Source organism: Manacus vitellinus, unplaced genomic scaffold (genome assembly GCF_001715985.3).
Source record: "Manacus vitellinus isolate BGI_N305 unplaced genomic scaffold, ASM171598v3 scaffold_8_pilon, whole genome shotgun sequence".
Taxonomy (NCBI): Eukaryota; Metazoa; Chordata; class Aves; order Passeriformes; family Pipridae; genus Manacus; species Manacus vitellinus.
In genome coordinates this window covers 7,858,936-7,876,594 of record NW_021940864.1, presented here as the reverse complement: position 1 = coordinate 7,876,594, position 17,659 = coordinate 7,858,936, and the positions used below count along the sequence as shown (strand labels likewise).

The window sequence follows — 17,659 nt, the reverse complement described above, 5'->3', positions numbered from 1 at the left end:
CTATGAGTATCTCTGCTACCCAGGTAAGAAGTTGAGGCAGGGAATAGGAAGTGTTGGGTTGTTGCATCTGCAACACATCTGGAAATGGCCATTGCCTCTCCTCTCTTTTGTCACTCAAGACTTTCCCCCCATTTTCCTTCTTTCTAGCTATTTCTCCCTAAAACTCTGCAATTGGCTGGTCTAATCAAAAGCTGATTTCTAAAACTTTCTGTGGTTATGCCAGAAGCACCTCCCTCACTGAAAATACGTTATCACATGATCTAAACAGAAAAAAATTAATCTCTCTTTCCACCTCCCCCTCCCCAAAATGAGAAAAACAATCTCTACATCTCCTGACCCCCAGGTCAGATTAAACCCGGATGTCGAAGGAGAGACCTAGAAAGAGGTGCACATCCCTTCCAATGCGGATTTAAGGAGAAGCTGCACAAGTAGATGAACTGTTGAACTCAGTCCTCTGTCTTAAAAATACATTTCATTGGGATCGTTAATGCACAATATAAGTACCCAAAAGATGTAACAGAATTCTGAAATATGAATTAAGGACGTATTGCCATCTCCAGCAAAATAATAAAAGTAGAGAGATTAAGAGGCAAGCATATCTTTTTGAATTGTAAAATAGGTTTATAGGTCTTCTAATAACAACTTTTACTCAAACCTTACATAAATAGGCTTATATGATACAAATATTATGTGGGCTATGTGGAAACTACAAGGTCCCTAATCATGTTTAGGGATTACTTGACAGAACAGAGACATTTCATTCCTATTGGACCTAGGGATTACAGCAAAGAAACATCTAATATTCCATTTTTTAATTTCATGCATTTTTTATTTACTTTTAATGATGCTGTATATATTCATCATCCTGAAATATTAAAACAGTATGAAAAAAGTAATAAATTGGTGGAAAATTTAGGGAATGGGAATGCAACAGCACGCAAATCATACACTATCAAGTGCTTGATACACATTTAAAATTACTGTCTAGTACAGCAAAGCCAAATTCCTGGCAGATTTCTGAAGCGCAAAGTCACAATAAGAAGATCAGCAGAACAGACTGAAATAATAGAATATTCATCCCCCTAATCCATATGCAATTCTTTAGGGCTTTTTTTTAACAATGCATATGAGGTCTGACTGTATTCAGGATTTAAATAAGTTGTCTCTCTCTCTTTCTCACACACACACACACACACACACACACACTCTGTATTTTTGTAAAAAAAAAAAAGTATATACAGTTATCATTTCTGCTCTACTGCACCCACATTGACAAGGTTAGCACATCTCCTCACACCTCGGATGAAACAATAGCATTTTAAACAACAAAAGTGTTAAAAGAAATACATTTATTCATACCACTGAAACCTCCTGCAACAGCTGTGTTGAAAGGAAGGGGTCCAGTTGTCTGGGAAAGGGATTTTTTTTGTTTAATTTTTTCTTAACTCTTTCCTACTTCGTTCTAAATAATTATTGGTTAATTTAAAGTAATCTCACATGCAGCTACTGGTAATAAAATTTTGAAATCAGTATTAATTCTTTGAGATCATGCCTTTCTCTCTAGACTGATGTAATTTTAGATCTAGTATTTTACAAAGGGACAGAGACCTAGAGACATGTAAATCATCACTCAAAAGACAGATGCTGATGATAACGATGATACATAGAAAATGTATTTGAGGATGGGTGACAGAGAGGTGTAGTATAAAACTTCTGTTGCCACGCCTGAGATTACCAAATTACTTTCAAGTAGTGTAAAGGCACAACTGAGCTATAGATGTTCCTCCAGACAAGGGTATAAAAAGAAATTCATATCCTATCATATACAAACATGCAAAGACTGATCCTTAGGTCAAGCAGGCTTTACACAGGTTTAACTCTCTGATTAGGCTGCAAAATATCAACACCACAAACTCATTTTATAAGTCATATAAAATGAAGATATAAAATGAATGCACCCAAACATAAGACGTTTGCACCAGTAATATATGTGTGGACTTGCTAAATAAAGGTGCCTACATGTGATAATTACGATGGCCACACGCAGAAAGCTTTCACAACCATCACGACACTTCTTGTCACAACTCTGTTAGTGAGGCAAAGGAGCACTAGGACAGGTGATGGTACATGAAAAGCCATCTGGTAAGTGAGAAAGAGCAGCCACATCCTGAATATCCAAATGTAGCTACATGCTATTTGTAGTAACAGGTCTCATGAGAAATGGCCCAGGGTGTAGATTGCTGCCGAGCATTTACCAGGGCTTTGGGTTCCTACCTGGTGAGGGACATGCTGATCCAACCCCTTTGAAATCATGCTCATGTGTTATTAGCCAGACTGTGATATCAGCTGACATTGCTATTCAAATTGCAAGGTTACTTTTTTAATTCAACACAGGCTAAACAAGCAACATAAGACATATTTAATAAAACCTTTTCCTTTTGCTAAGGAACCTGCTTACATGCCCGTACTATGACACCATCTATTGACACAAAGTCCACACTTACTGGTACTTATTGCTTACAGGTATCTAATTATTACTGATAGATTCTGGGGGAAAAAATCCTAAGCATACTGAAATCTGCAGGAGCAGTCCCCCAACAACAGGGCCAGAATAAATCCATCTGGTATGTATGTTTTTCAGCCACATAAGCAAAAGAATAAGCAAGAAAAGTGTGAGGTTGTACAAATGAACATAAAACTTCTGCTAGAGAATATGATGAATAAACAGGGTCTATTAATGTACACTGGACTTTGGAGAGAAAGCCTGATAGACACCCTGCAGAACTGCATTGGACCAAATCTGAAAGGCACAGGTGGCAGCAGCTTTGATGCAAATGTACCACGGCTTTAAAAGACAGGGCAATTAAATAAAAGTGCAAAGTACCATCTCATTTTGGTGGGAGAGCAAAAAAAAAAAGGCTACAGAAGGAAGTAGGGATTTATTGAAGAGCACCCAGTGAATACTAGGGTATGCCTGGAATACATAAGTGCTACTCTTCCTTTTGCTATCCTTTATTTTACAGGACATAACACATAGCTATATGAGTTTTTATTTTAGTGAAAACAACAACTGTTTGTGACAGTGAAGGCTAGAAAAGAGAAGTAAAGCTTTTGCCCAAATACCATACTTTGTTCCAAAGCAGAGAGCTATCAAATCTTTTCTACAGGTGCTTGTAAATACAGTAAATACTTTTTAATGTGCACAAAGACTATTTTGTTTCCTTGTACAGATTCAGAGAAGTGGTTGAACCACATTCTTTAGAAAGCTTCTAAGCAAGCAACACAAGACATATATTTGGAATAGGAAAGTTTAATCCTACTCATTAAAACATGACAAACTTATAATTAATTGAGAATGGAGTCAATAATGAGAACATTCCTCAATGTAATGATGTTGGTACTATCAGCTTGTAATATGGGAATACACTGTAGAAAGTGAAATATAATATGGAAAAATTAAAAGTCAGTTCAAAAAAAAAAAACAGCCCGAAAGTTTTGTCTTGGGTTCAATCTTTAAAACATGAATTTTAAATCCTCAAAAGTTACATTTTCCTGATAATACATTATGTTGTTTTCCTGTGATGAGGAATAATTCAAGGTCTTACATTGCCAGATTAATCTCTCAGCCAATATTTAGAAAAGGTTTCTCTTTGAGCTAATCAAACTTGACAAAAGCAATCTTCAAACTATGCCACATTCACTGATTTGTAAGATATCTCAAACTTGTGTTTTATTAAATGCAGTTTAAATTAGCAACAGCTCTAAATTCACCTGCTTATGACACCCCCTGAATCTCACAGACAGTACAAAAGGTAGGTAAAAAGACAGCACATGCAGATTAAAATTATTAGGACAAACTGCCTTTTTTTTTAAAAATGAAAGATGCAGGTTTAGTTTTAAGATAGCACTCAGCTACATCCCTATTGCTCACATTATATTGCATTTTGAGGGGTAGTTGCTGATGACATTCTTAGCTGTCAAGTATCACAATGGTATCATTATGTTACAGGACATCACTCCAGAAGAGCAATGTTGTGATGGTACAGCTGTTACCACAAGAACAACTAGTAAGGAAGCACTACAATACTGACTGGTAGGGAACACTATGGGGAAGCATGTAGATACCATCCCAGTCTTCAGCTTCACCAACAGTTAGTGTTGGTAGTTTCCTTTCTTTCTGTAAGTGGTCACATGTGTGCAAACAAGACTATCCCATGTTTTGAGAACATGTTTAAATTTGGTTGCCTGACTCTGAGCACTAAAAGAGATTCCTGAGTTAGCAAAGATGAGCAGGAGAAAAAAACAACTGTGGGAGAGAAGTAAACATTAATTCTCTACTGTAAATGTTCTAAAAGGAAGTCAGGCCTCCAGCTTACTCTTCTTCTCAAGTCACACTTAAGTTCTGGACAAATAAGTTTCTGAGCTACTGACTCCCCTCTATTTCCTCATGGTTGTGTGCAACTGAGAAACTGCATTTCTGGCAATGTCCGTGATAAAATAATAAAATATAATACAATACTCCATTAACAAAGACTCACGTGTATTAGAAGTTGTTACTGGAAGTCTTTTTCGGACTCAAGGAAGGATATCCAAATATTGGGTAATACAATCTGACTGGGAAGACTATCAATGAGTTTCTCAATTTGTTTATATAAATGGGCCAACAGTTTTAAAAGCACTTCAGAGCACTTAACTAAAGCAAACAAGCACTTGAACTTCAAATATATAGCAAGAGAAGCCATTGACAAGTATGACTTTACTTAGTAAATTCTAATATCTTTGCGACCTTTCATTCTTACAGTCTCTTCATGAACAGAAGCACCAGGCCTCCTCTCAACTTCAACTCTACTGCAAGATACAGAGTTAGTGGGGTGAGAAACCACCTATCCCCTTTTATTTCTTTTTGTAAAAGCAAACAGCTTTGTTTCTTCCTATACTGGGATCCTGGGTCCATAACAGTATCTATAAAGCAGCTTCTGATTTTGAAACCTAATTCTGTCTCTTATTTGGCCTTTAAAGTAGAATTTTTCCATATTATAAACCTAATTTTCCTTGATATCCACGGTAGTTAAGCCTTGATTTGGAAATATAATGTTTACCAAACACTGTCCTATTAATTCCCAACAGCTGTGGGAATAACTTGCTATACTCAGGAAAAGGGTGCCTTTGGTAAGCAGTCTCATCGTGGCACTAGTGTCACGTGCATCTTTTATGTCTTCATATTCATAACAGACTCCCTGGCTACTGTATTATATACAAACACATTGGTCATTTCCTAACAAAATTAGCATGATTTCATTCACATACACTTTTCTGCTGATAAATCAGCATGTAAATCAATAAGATGAAAGATTATTCTGGAGTTTTGGACAGTATATTTTTTTGAAACTGATGTCTAGCTCAAGTACTAAGTTGGCCAGAAGAAGCCAGAAAGTGGTGTTTGAATCAAGTTTTTCTATTCAGTAGCAGGTACATCTTGTTCCCTAAAATCCTACAACATATTTTGATTTTTATTTCTCTCTGAATGCGTTTTGCACACAGTCTGCGTAATGTGGCAGAAAAGAGGTGACAGAATAAACCCTTACTTTAACCTGGTCATTACTATCTTACAGAAAGGAAACAAAGTATTTTAAGCTATATTCTGGAGCTCATTGGCCCCACTGGGATTTCAGTTTGCTAGTTTTAGGGTACATGCAGCATGTTCTAATGGTGGTACTCGCTGAATGGGATTTGTACTCATTAGCCCAGTAAGGGACACTCTTGAAACCCCAATTAGGTAGGAAAAAAATCCACAGTGGATATGGTTTAAAATATGAACTACTCAGTGCAAAAGCCTCAGACTATGCACAGTTCCTAAAAGATATAGGTTTGAAAGCTCTTTGAAATACCATGTTAGTTATAATTGGGTTTTAATGTATAAAATGGCTCAGTAATTTAAATGTTTGGAAAAGAAAACAGTCTTTCCTAGAGTTTATGAAGTGATAAGTCTATTTCTTAGAATGATTAACTACATAACCTGATTTCAAACATGAACATCTCCTGGCATATGGTCTCCACAGCTGACACTGTGAGAGTATACAGTTTTACCAAATTAATATTCCAGGACCCAGTTCTGATATTAAAACTCCCATTCCTCCCTCACTTGACTAAGTGCCTTGGTTTCTACAGTAGTAATTTTACTTCCTACTTTTAAACAACAAGTGAAATCAGGATTAAGCTCTGTTCCTCATGCATTTTGGTCTACTGAATGACCAATTAGATTTGTATGTACAGGATGCATATCATGACATTTCCACTAGAAACTAAAAAAAAACAAAAACAAAAAACAACCCAAACCCCTGAAAATTAATAACATTGCAGGGTAATACAATACTCATTTGTTTATAGAAAAATTTTTAGTAGCAAATGCATATTAGAAAACCAGATGAAGTACAGCCAGGACACCATAAAAAATGCTTTTGGGGAAGAATTCCCCAAATAATGTCCCACTTTAGAACACTGATAAAACAAGACTATGAAAAAAGAAAATGTAATTCAGTTTTGAACACACTGCAAATAAGTAACAAGATCTAATAATTTAGAAAGCCCTTCAAGAGCCCATGGCTTTGGTAGAAATGAATTAAAGGGTGAGGTGGAATTAAAGAATAGAAGAATAAACTTAGACAAGATGAACTGAGAGAGAAAAAGAGACAAAAAGCAGTGAAAAGAAACAGATCCAGGGAATGTACTGGTCTACTTCTTTCTAAGAATAGATTCATCAACAGAATATCTGTATGCACTAACACCTACTTTAAGCATCCTGAATTCTGGTCCTGATTTCCAGAGATGGTAACTACATATTAAAAAAAAAATACTTAAATTGCTCATTACTAGAAATAGATGTGCATGAGAAAAGTGCAGAGTTAGATTCCCATTTCATTTATGAATATTAAGCTCATAAAATGAAGTCTCAAAGTCCTAACTTCCAGGCTAACACTTCCCTCCTGCTGGTGAGAGCATCATTGCCCCGGGACCTGGGAAATAACATATAGAGTGACCACAGGGAACAGGCAGTTTGTGTGAGCCCAGCAAAACCTGAAGAAGAGCTTAGGAGATGAGTGTGAGGATTTGCAGTTCTGTTCAGTATTCAAAGGCAAACAAATAGAGAAACATCCAAGTGGGAAACACCATCAACAGTAAAAGGCCTGACTTTATTTAGGCTCATCTGAGCTCCTGACAACACAGGTCAGGGGCAAATAGCTCAACCCAGTCAGAAACCTGGGGCCATTCAGTAGAAGTGGAAGGATCTGCTCAAGTGGAGCAACTTCCAAGGTGCTAAAAACCAGCAGTTAATTTACCTGCTGCTTTAGAGAGTAGCTCAGGGATCTAAATTTTTGTTTTCTTATACTTCCAGCTCTAAGCTAATCATTAGGTTGTCTGAATTGTCTTCATCCCCTGAACACTACATGTGAGAACTCTAATTTTTGTGTTCTAGCACCTTAAGCACAGTTGCTTATATAGTTAAGAGTCACCTTAGTGTTCTTCAAAACTACACGAAAGTATGAGACAGCCCGTTGTTTTGACGGTAAAAGTCTGTTTTACCAAAGACAGCAGCTTGTGAACTTCTAGGACCTTCAGCCACTAATCTCTCTCTAACACATTTCCTTTTTTTAAACTTACTGAACGTTTACAGCAGCCAAAATGCATTTTTTAAACATAACTAAAACGCTGTCTCTGGTCACCCTGGACTCTAGGAAGGTTCAAGAGCAGGACCAAAATTTAAAAGGTTGGTTTCAAGATTAAGCATGAGCCATTGCTGTGTCTGAAGTAATACAATTCAGGAGGCAAACAATCCCCACACTGCTGGCTGTGGTCTCCCACCTCCCCCCCCCCAGCAGCTCCTGCGTGCTCATTTCACCAGACAAATCGCAGAGGAGAGGGAGCGAACCCCCTTCATGGACTCACCATCCTTTTCTAGTCACATTCACTACGCATTGCATTAGAAAATCGTAACGGTGTTAAAATATTTTGGCAGGATTTGTTATGGCCAGATCACTCACTTCCTTTGGGACACACAAAGCCTCCTCTGGCAATGAAACAGCCCAAATGTCAGCAAATCCTATAGAACAGAAAACGGTCTGTCAATGTAAAGCCTAAATGAATCTCCAATTAAACAAAACAAAACTGCAAAACATAAAAATGCATATACTGAAAAAAGAAACTACCTAGATGCGTTCACTTTTTATTAAGGTTTCTTTTTTTTTCCTCCCACCCTCCAGAAACTTTTGAACAGCATTACAATGAATTCATCACAAGGTGCTATTAGAGCACAAGCTCCCTCCAAGTGTTACCAATTCACGGACAGATTAGAGGGCACATTAATAACATAGTTAATATGAAGTGTTTAGAGCCTTTACGTCGGTGACAAATACGACTCAGCCAAATTTCCTGACCATTGAGGCCACGGAGGAACAATTTGGTAGATTTCATCAACAGTTCTAATTATGTTCCTGTCAAGTCGAGAACAAAGTAATCCATAACTGGGGGGCTGCTCGGAGACAGTGCCACGCGAGAGTAATTTATGCCCAGGGCCCTCGCTGTAGTTAGTGTGCACAACACTTGACTAACAAGTGGGTTCAAAAGAAGGAATTTGTTAGGGAAAACACAGTCCTCCAGCTCTGAGCAGCTCATCAGGTGCGGGCTTAGTAGGAGTTATGAGGCAAAGTCTTCTTGTTTATACAAGCATCTAAAGTCCACGCTGGCCTCAGCGGGTTTTAAACCATAGGATTTCAGCCCAAAGTGTGACACAGGCCTCTGCTGCAGCTAGGCAAGCTTGCTACCAATGCCAGGGTACAACCCAGCCCCTTTTAAAATCAACTCAGTCCTTGGGACATCAGCAGTACCACTTCAGAGGCTGAGCGGTACCAATGCCCTTTTGCAATCCTATAAATAACACACTAACGAAAGATGCAAAGGGATTATAGTAACAGTGAACTGTCACAATATACAATGTATTTCTTACCACAGCCCAACTGGGAAACAGGCTGAGAAAGGGAAGGGGCGGGAAGAGGAAGGTAAATGGGGGAGAAGATGTCATGTAATTTTGAGTCATTTTCCACTGTGATCTATATTGGGATACGGCTTCTATCCTTTCAAACAGGATCATTTTATATATGACACTCCTGCTGCATTTCACAAAAAGGCAGGAATGTCTCCTCTAGTGCTAAAAGCGTAAAGCCTGGCAGTGGTCGTTCAAAACTGGTTACTTGCATATGTAGTGAGATTTTAGAAAAAGTTAAATGACGCATTTCAAATGTATTTAAGAATAGTATCTGTAAACACAGGGAAAAACAACATCAGCAAAAAAAATTAGATCTGTGTGAGAAATACAAAACACTTAATGGGTTTTAAAGCATAGTTTTCTGAAGGTAGCTGTGGGCATACACTACTGTCAGTAGTTTTAGGTTTTAATTTAACAAGACAAAAAGCACAGCACTTAAAAAAAATAAAATAAATAAAAAAAGAGGTAATTTGTACAGCTTGCTCTTTCATAGTGAAGGAAGAAAGCTTAAAAAAGTGTTACCAAGTAACCAAACTGCCTACTTCAGTGGACCAAACACCAGCTCAGATAAAGGCAGTGCTCAAACCAAGGACCTATTTCAGACTGACTTGCCATACAGACTCAGGAAACTTGCCTTCTTCACCCTCATTCCCCACTGGTAGAACAGGGACAGGTATGTAAAGGCAAGGATGTTGTGCTCACATGACGTATTTTGCCAATGGATTTTTGACTACACAAATGTTACTGGCTTCACTAAACTATTGGGTTTAGTTCACATATTAAATTACTAGTTAACTATTGGCACAGAGGAAATACAGAGTGCAGCTGTGGAGCACAACACCAAAACCCTGAGCTCCTTACACAACCTATTACAGTTTCTTACCCAGATTTGCTTGAACCTGTAAAATCTCTGAAGTTAAGTCTAGGAACTTTCCCAGTACCTACTGAGTGGGACAGTAGTAATCTCGTACAATTGAAGCTTCACAGAATTATGATTACTGGAACCCAAGGATAAATAAAGCAATGGCGGCTTAAGCTTCACAAAGAGGCAAAGAAGAAATGGAAGGACACAGTCCCATTCTGCAGATATGAAAAGAGAAACCTCTCTGCAAGTAGGACAGGCTAATTCAGAAGCCAAGCGATGCCTGGACGTTATAATTCCCGGACTCGTGATTCAGTCACAAGACATGTTTCCTTTCCTGGTGAAATGTCATGCTGCCACATGCTTCTGTTACAGAACGCATCTTAACCAAGTGTAGCAAAAGCATGATGATCCCATTAAGTATCTAACATCTAATACCTTGTGAAAACTAATTTAGTGCTTTATCAAATCTCTAGTTTGTATGTAGAGCATAAACTGGCTACATTTGCTAATAGGGCAGATTGACCTATCCCATATATTATCAAACCACATCAAAGTCTGCTGGAGGATGTAGCCTTAGCTACTTATTATCCCTTGCATTAACTCTCTCACTAGCTACTCGACCAATATATTTTCCTGTAATACATCTGTCATGATTTTACAGGGAAATCAGCAATTCTGAACGGTGCAGCAGATAGATAACAGGACTAAACCCATCATGGTCTCCTGGCTTTCCAATCTACTGTTAATTGGCACGGACAGAAGCCCTTAGAGCTGGGCTTGCACAGCAGCACACCACTGCTGGGCCTCAGAGATTCAGCCTCTTAGGTAGATTTGTATTTTTAGAGCTTGAGTAATTCACATGATTTCTTCATGATTTATTACACGTGAAGTAAATAAAGTTAGATGCCAACACCCTCAAATTTACAAGATTTTTTTTTTTCTTCCTTTTGGCAGAAAAGGGTCATATTTTGCAAGAGAACATGTGGCCTAGTAATCAGGAAAAAGAGGGCTAGGATATTAGTAACAACAACGTTAGGAATATTAGATCCAATGAGAACATCTTTCTTGGCTTGGATGCTACGCAATCGTATTCCCGTGTGTTTATTTAGGGTCTTATTAGCACACTGTATAATGAATTATATATCTGAAGCCAAGTTTCTAACTGTCTGAAAACTTGCATATATGGCTAACAGAGGGTTTGGTTGCTTGTTTTGTTTTAAAATCACAATCACTACTATTTTCTGCTAGACTGTGTTTGTCTTTGGACTTGGAAACCCTGAGCCATTGTCCATGGGGCTCTTACTGACCTTTCTGACCATCTGATCACCTCTGATCGCTGTAACCCAGGAGTTAGTGGTAGAACACAAAAAATAAACTAAAATGAGAAAATACTCCCACTTCAAAAAGAAATCCACTCAATAGAAATAAAAGATGCTTCTCTCACTTTGCATATGTGATTACATGTAGTTCTGAAATATCATTATATTCATGGTACAACCCTAGTCGTTCACATTTATTCCTACATTTATTTTCTCTGTGTACAGCTTCTCAAGCGCTGTCATCTTCTTTTCCCTTATAAATTCTGGCCCTCCATGTCTTTAAACACTAATATAAACAAGTAAAAGGCATTTGTGGGGGGATGTTGGGGGTGTTATTAGAAGTTTTGCATAGTTTCTTAGTGATCGCTTGATCCACTGATGATGGATCACTTTTAATCCAGAAAATATTAAAAACTGCTTACAGCCCAGCAGTGTTTTAGTATCACCAACTCAGGCAGGCCGATACAGAGACTCTTCTACTTGGTAAAACTTCTAACAAGTAAACTTTTAGCCAGGGGGGAATAAATTAGATAACAACAACTAAAAGGCAGGTAGTGAGTTAAAACATCACAATTCTACCTTACTGAATTGAACTGCAAGTCTTTGGAGCTTTATCCCCCCCTTCCTTTCCCTCTATATTTTTCTTCTTCTGTTTTTATGTTGAAATCACAGGAACTACGCAGCCTAGCAAGGCTGTAATCACTCAGCAGGAACCTGGCACAAGCACAATGCAACCACCAGCCAGGCAGCAGGAAACCGAAGGAAATCTCTCTCCCTCCCCCCTTGGTTTCTTAAAAGGGGCTCGGCGTGAATGAATCTTCCCGGTAGCCACCACCAATTTCTTATTCCTTCCGAGCAATCATCAATTTCAGCATCAAGTGGTTTAGTGGCTCTACAACTGGTAGTGGCAGCGGAGTAAGCCCAGCATGCAAACGTTTTGGCTAATTTAAAACCCTTGTGCTGCCGAATCAAACATGACAAGACAACAGTAAAAAGAGAGGCTATTATCCCAAATGAGAGTCGGCGGATGGCTGAAATTGGCTTGAGTGGCAGAGACAAAAGAGGTGGAAGGAGCAGGGACAACCAAGCATGATAATACCAGATACAGCATGCACTTTCTCCCCCACTCCCAGCGCATTCATATGTATAGCTACCTGGAAGAAAAAAGGTAATGTTTCTGAGTTTCACGGCCAGGCAGAAAAAAATACACTTTAAAAGATTCAAAATAAATTAATACCTGGTAAAACATCAGCCTCGTGGGTATAGAGAAACATAACTTAAAGACATCACCTTTCCAACAGAATCCATAACACTCTGAAGACAAAACTGTCATTTCCTACCTGAATTCATGTCTTGCTATCCCAAGTTCATTCCCATGAGTTGAGAAGCAACTGATTTAGGATAGAATAGCCTTAAAATAAGAATAATCTGTGCCATGGCTACTGGAGAATAGCTGCTATGCACAATGAGCTCAAAAAGAGCCCAGATCTCTAAGAGCTGCTGGGGAGAAAACATGGAAGGCAGAGGAATTAATTTTGCAAGGCATTTGGGAGACCACAAGCATTCTCATGATGTTGAGAGCCATGAACCCTGATGATGGCTGGCAGCTCACAGAACGATGACCTGTGGGATCACTGGAGAGCAAGCAAGTTGTCTTTTGCAAGATTAACAATTTAAAAGTGCTGAAATTAATTTTGTTTAATAGCTGTGGGTGCAGACTCCTTACAAAGTAGGTTGCAAGGTCAGCAAGCCTCCTAAAGCCTTTTAAAATGCAGCTTTTTATAGGGACAGTAGATTTAGGGTGGCTTAGGGCTTAAAGATCTAAAAAGCAAGAGAAGGGTAAGAGGTCATTTCCTACCACTTCCAAATCTTGGATGAAGACATCTTCTCTGTTTTGCTTCTCACTCTATGACACACACTTATTGGGACATTCAGAGCTACTTGAGGCAGTATGGGTTTCTTAGGGTAAGCAAGGTGAAAAAAGACACTAAAATCAAACATGAGAACTAGATTAACTAGTACATAGGAAGCTTATCAGACTCATACTGGAACGTGCCTACCTGCATTGCAAAAAAAGCAGTGAGAGGGGAAAAAAAAGTCTAGGAGAATGAGAGACTGGGAGGGGGAAGACAAGGGCAGGGAGAGTGCTCACACTCTTGCCATCATTCAGAAGTAGTTCACCTGTGATTCACATCTGCCTTATATGAGATCATTACACTCTAAATTACTGTACTGTAAAGAGTGTTTTGAGGAACAGCTGGGCTCAACACTAAAACCAAAACCAACCATTTAAAAGGCACTTGATCAGCTTCACACCCTAGTACATGTGAGCTATCACTCACAACACACCAAAATCTGCTCATTAGTGCTCCCTTATAGGACACTTTTGCCCTACATTTTTAGCAACAACATCCAACTAATTGCACTGGTAAAGTTCATAGTGAGTGCAAGTTTGGGAAATAGAAACAGGACATTTGTTTTGCACAACTGTGTATGATGGTCTGAATTTGCTGAAATTAAGCAACATTGCCTTGAAAAATATTTGCATTTGTGCATTTGGACCTGTGTGAAAGGTGGACTCATGAATTCAAATAGGAGTCCAACCCCCCAAAAGCATGCACCCCAATGCAAAAAACATTCGGTATTTATAGATACCCACTTGGTCTTGCAAACAAATATTCCCAGGGAACCGAGAACTCCAGGTGAGGAGGTGATCATAAAGGATACAGCATGTGGGTTTGTTTCATCCCGCCCACTTTCCTCTAAAGTTTTCCCCCACAATGTGAAGGAAACACAGCACTTAGTTTTCAAAGAAAAAACCAAAACCAGTAACAGGCTAAGCATCGGACATGCCAGCTATCAATACACAGCCCACCCTGGGACAGGTAAGTGTCACCCAACAGAAAAGCCCATGTCTCTCAGCCGTACAGGCAAGCAGAAACACTTGAGCCTTTGCAGCATGTTGTCCTGCGTAACCAAACGTAGTTGCCGTGATCCTGCAGACGGAGGGGGCCCCTTCCCTGGCAATGAGGTAACTGACGGTCATTAGAGAGGACAGAGGACAGAATTAATTCTGCTGCGAGGCTGGCGCTGACAGTGGCCCAAGTGAGCGTGCCAGCCATTTTTCTCAGCCTCTTCCACAGGGAGCTGGAACAAAGAAAGGAGCCCCTGGGAAATCCTGAAGACACCACAAGAAAATAATTTTAGATGCGTATGAATACTGCCACGAAATGCTGTGTGCTTTCAGGCTGACATACGCTGCTGTATGCAGCGTTTGTTCCCTTTTTTTGTCTGAAAGTTGAATTCATATCTTTAGACAGCACTGCAAGAAAAGTCCAGTTCACAGTTCAGCAAGGAACTGCTTAAAAGGCAAGCCTGATACAGGTCCTTAGGGCACCTCATCCATCCTGCACTTGGATGGCATTCTCCATCAAGGGACCCCATTAGGAAGGAAGGGCAAACTGAAATCCTAACCCAAAGCAGCCTGAAACAGCACCAACATACTGGTATAGCAGCGATGGATGAGTCTCCATTTGTCTTCAAAGCATGGGAAGCCAATATATCTGCTTCATAGCAAACTGAACTTTACTTTCCAACCTTGTAGTGTACTTAAAACTAAAACGTATATCATCTTTCTATCTGGGGATAAGGCAGTAGAGAAGTGTCACCCAAGACTCCAATTAAACCGATTGGAAGTGACGCACTTCCAATGCAACTCCATACAGCAGAACACCCTGAGATACACTCTCTGTGTTTAAAATCAATTGCCCAGGAAGGCATCGTCACAAGCTACAGAAGGTTTCTCTACCCCTCCATAAAACGGAATAACTCAGAAGCATCTTATGCTAGTACAGAACTTCCTGGAAAAAGCAGTTGCTGTAGGAATGCTATCAATACCGGAGGTATCACAGATTCCTACTCTCCCTAGAGAAGGTTAGGCCCTTCCAAGCAGGAAGAAACGATATGTTTGTTCTGTGGCCAAAGTAATTATAGACTTGCCTATATTGCTTTATATTTCTCTTTTCATAAAAGAGCTTTGTATCGGTGTAGAACAAGCAGGGTTGAGAGACTGTAAGTCTCCAATCTAAACTTAGGTCTGGCAGAAGTAGAAACAGCTTCACTCGCTTCAGGAAAGGTGATTCTGTTTGTACAAGGACTGAACACGGCCAAACGAGCTTCCTTCAACACTGTTCGTTAAAATATTTAGGCTGAGGCAGGTGTAATGTCCTCATGGATAATATACAAATAAGTATACATCTTTGCATGCTAGTGTAGCAAGCATGCAATGTTACAGGAGAAACTCACATTCTTCATCCACGGGGGCAGTTTCAAGAAGAACATAGAGATTCAAATACTGTAACGTGAAACACATATTATGTTTTTGAAAGCTGGTCATCTGCTTATAGGAATTTCTATCCAGGGCTCTTATTTACATTTCAGTGGTATTTATTGTTCCAGGTGAGATCCTCCTGCACCAGGAGCTGTAAAAGTGCAATGAGAGAAGACCACCATGACCAAAACAAACTGCAATTCGAAGAGGCCAGCCAGAGAGCTGCTGGGAACACACATTTCTTGTGCTCCAGCCAGGAGCCTAAACCTAAAGGTTATCCTGTCCTAGTGTAGCACCATATCACCTCTAGCGCCAGTAAGGCTGACCAGAACTGTATATATCTACCTGCCTATTCAATTCATATCAGGAATAAAGGAGAAAGAAAAAAAAAGAGAGGGAAAAAAAAAGCAAGGTCAGGTACTTACTTATGAGCCACATACCTGGTATGAGTAACAGCAACTTCACATGGACCCAAACCCCCCAGCCCGACACCAGAAACTGCCTCCTCCTGCTCAGTGCACAATTAATTGTTTACATCAGCTCACCCCAAACACCAGACCAGTTCTCTTCCTATCTGTTTTCAAGATCACAAAAACACCTCTCACCAAAAGCCTTTTTATGCATATGTGCTTATTGCCTCTGAATCCAGCGAGAAGGTTAATCTAGGTATTCTGCTCATCTACAAAATCTAACTAGTTTGGACTAAAGCAAGAAGAGCTATGGAGCTATATTCTCTGACATGCTAAGAAAACTTCATCATAAGTAACTGCAAAAAACATATGAATGAAATGTCTAACAAGACTGTCCCAAACCTCATACTAAAACTCCTTGCCTCAAAGTTTTGACATTTTTTCCCATAAACGGCAAACTTTGAATTAGTCCTGGCCAGCAAGACTGGGAGAGTATTGTATTCTCTAGTGGGAGAATACAAGAGCCACCCTCTTCCATCTGATTCTAGTTGGGATCAAACACTTTCCTCATGAAAAAAAGGTGTTGCCTTAGAAGATTTTTTTCCCCACTCAGCCTGTAAAGTTCTGAAGACCTCTCAAAAAAAGTCTCCACAGACGACAGCGAAACATGAAATCCAACCACCCCCTCACCATTGCTGTGCCTCAGCACTATATGCCCACACTATAGCACTTTTTTTTAATGACTTGCAAAAAAAGCAGGAGAGGGGAGAGGTGGAAAAATGAAACCGAGATCTTGACAGAAAACAAAAGAAAGGAGACCTAAATCAGCCAGCCTCAGCTGCAAACGATTTCCATAAGCTTCTGCCTCTGTGTGACACAGGTGAAGAGTTGCTCTTTCTCTGAAACACCAAAAAATCTCACATTCTGCCAGTGATTTTTCACACACACACACACACACACACACACACGTACACACACACATAAATATATATATATGTAATATATAAATAAATGTAGTGGTGGGTACTAATTCTACTGAAGTCATTGCCATACCCAAAATTATTAAGCATCAGTTACAGGAGAAATATCAAGCCTTGGTTGTGATACCTAATGTTATCCTCTACACCTCAGCATCTTCACTCCTAAAAACCATGAGGCCAAGACACACCATACTCTGTAATGGTTTTCCCAAAGCCATAGTAAGACTCAAATGAATCTGATGCCTATTGCAATGCTCAGAAAACTTGGAAGCTTACTATTTTCATTGGAAAAAAAAAAGTAACCTTGCAGTCGCCTTTGAACTTCTGTCTGTACCACTGGGACAAACACACTCAACATTGGGAAGAGAAGCACTAGGAGGGCTTTTATGATGCAGTACAAGGAAAAAAAAGAGAGGAAAAAAAAAAGGTGTTACGACATGTCCTGTTCCTATTCAACTAATATATATATATATATTTTGAGATAAAATCTCCTTCTGTCAGAAAAAAAATGTCACCTATTTTCAACAGGATTTTGGGTCTAATCTATGTAGAGGATTTCCAGACCAGCTGTTATTGCAGCACCAAAACATGTTAAGAATATTGAGCCAATTAATCAAAGCACTCCAGCACACACGCACACACACACACACACAAAATTTTAAAAAAAAAACAAACAAAACCCCCCAAAAAACCCCAAAAAAACAACCAAGAAAAC

The 17,659-nt window shown here is 39.3% G+C and overlaps 1 protein-coding gene across 6 annotated transcripts in view; it reads right to left on the bottom strand.

The window, feature by feature from the left end:
• Positions 1-17,659, bottom strand: part of ESRRG (estrogen related receptor gamma) — a 366,229-nt gene that overhangs the window by 220,607 nt on the left and 127,963 nt on the right. For 2 of the 6 annotated variants that reach the window (XM_018085063.3, XM_018085064.3), the window contains exon 2: positions 7,945-8,098. The exons of 3 other annotated variants lie outside the window; for them this stretch is intronic. In XM_018085063.3, the coding sequence (XP_017940552.1) occupies positions 7,945-7,979 (35 nt within the window). In that variant the 5' untranslated portion in view covers positions 7,980-8,098. The remainder of the gene's footprint in view (positions 1-7,944; positions 8,099-17,659) is intronic. One more of the 6 variants, XM_018085062.3, reaches the window with a different exon arrangement.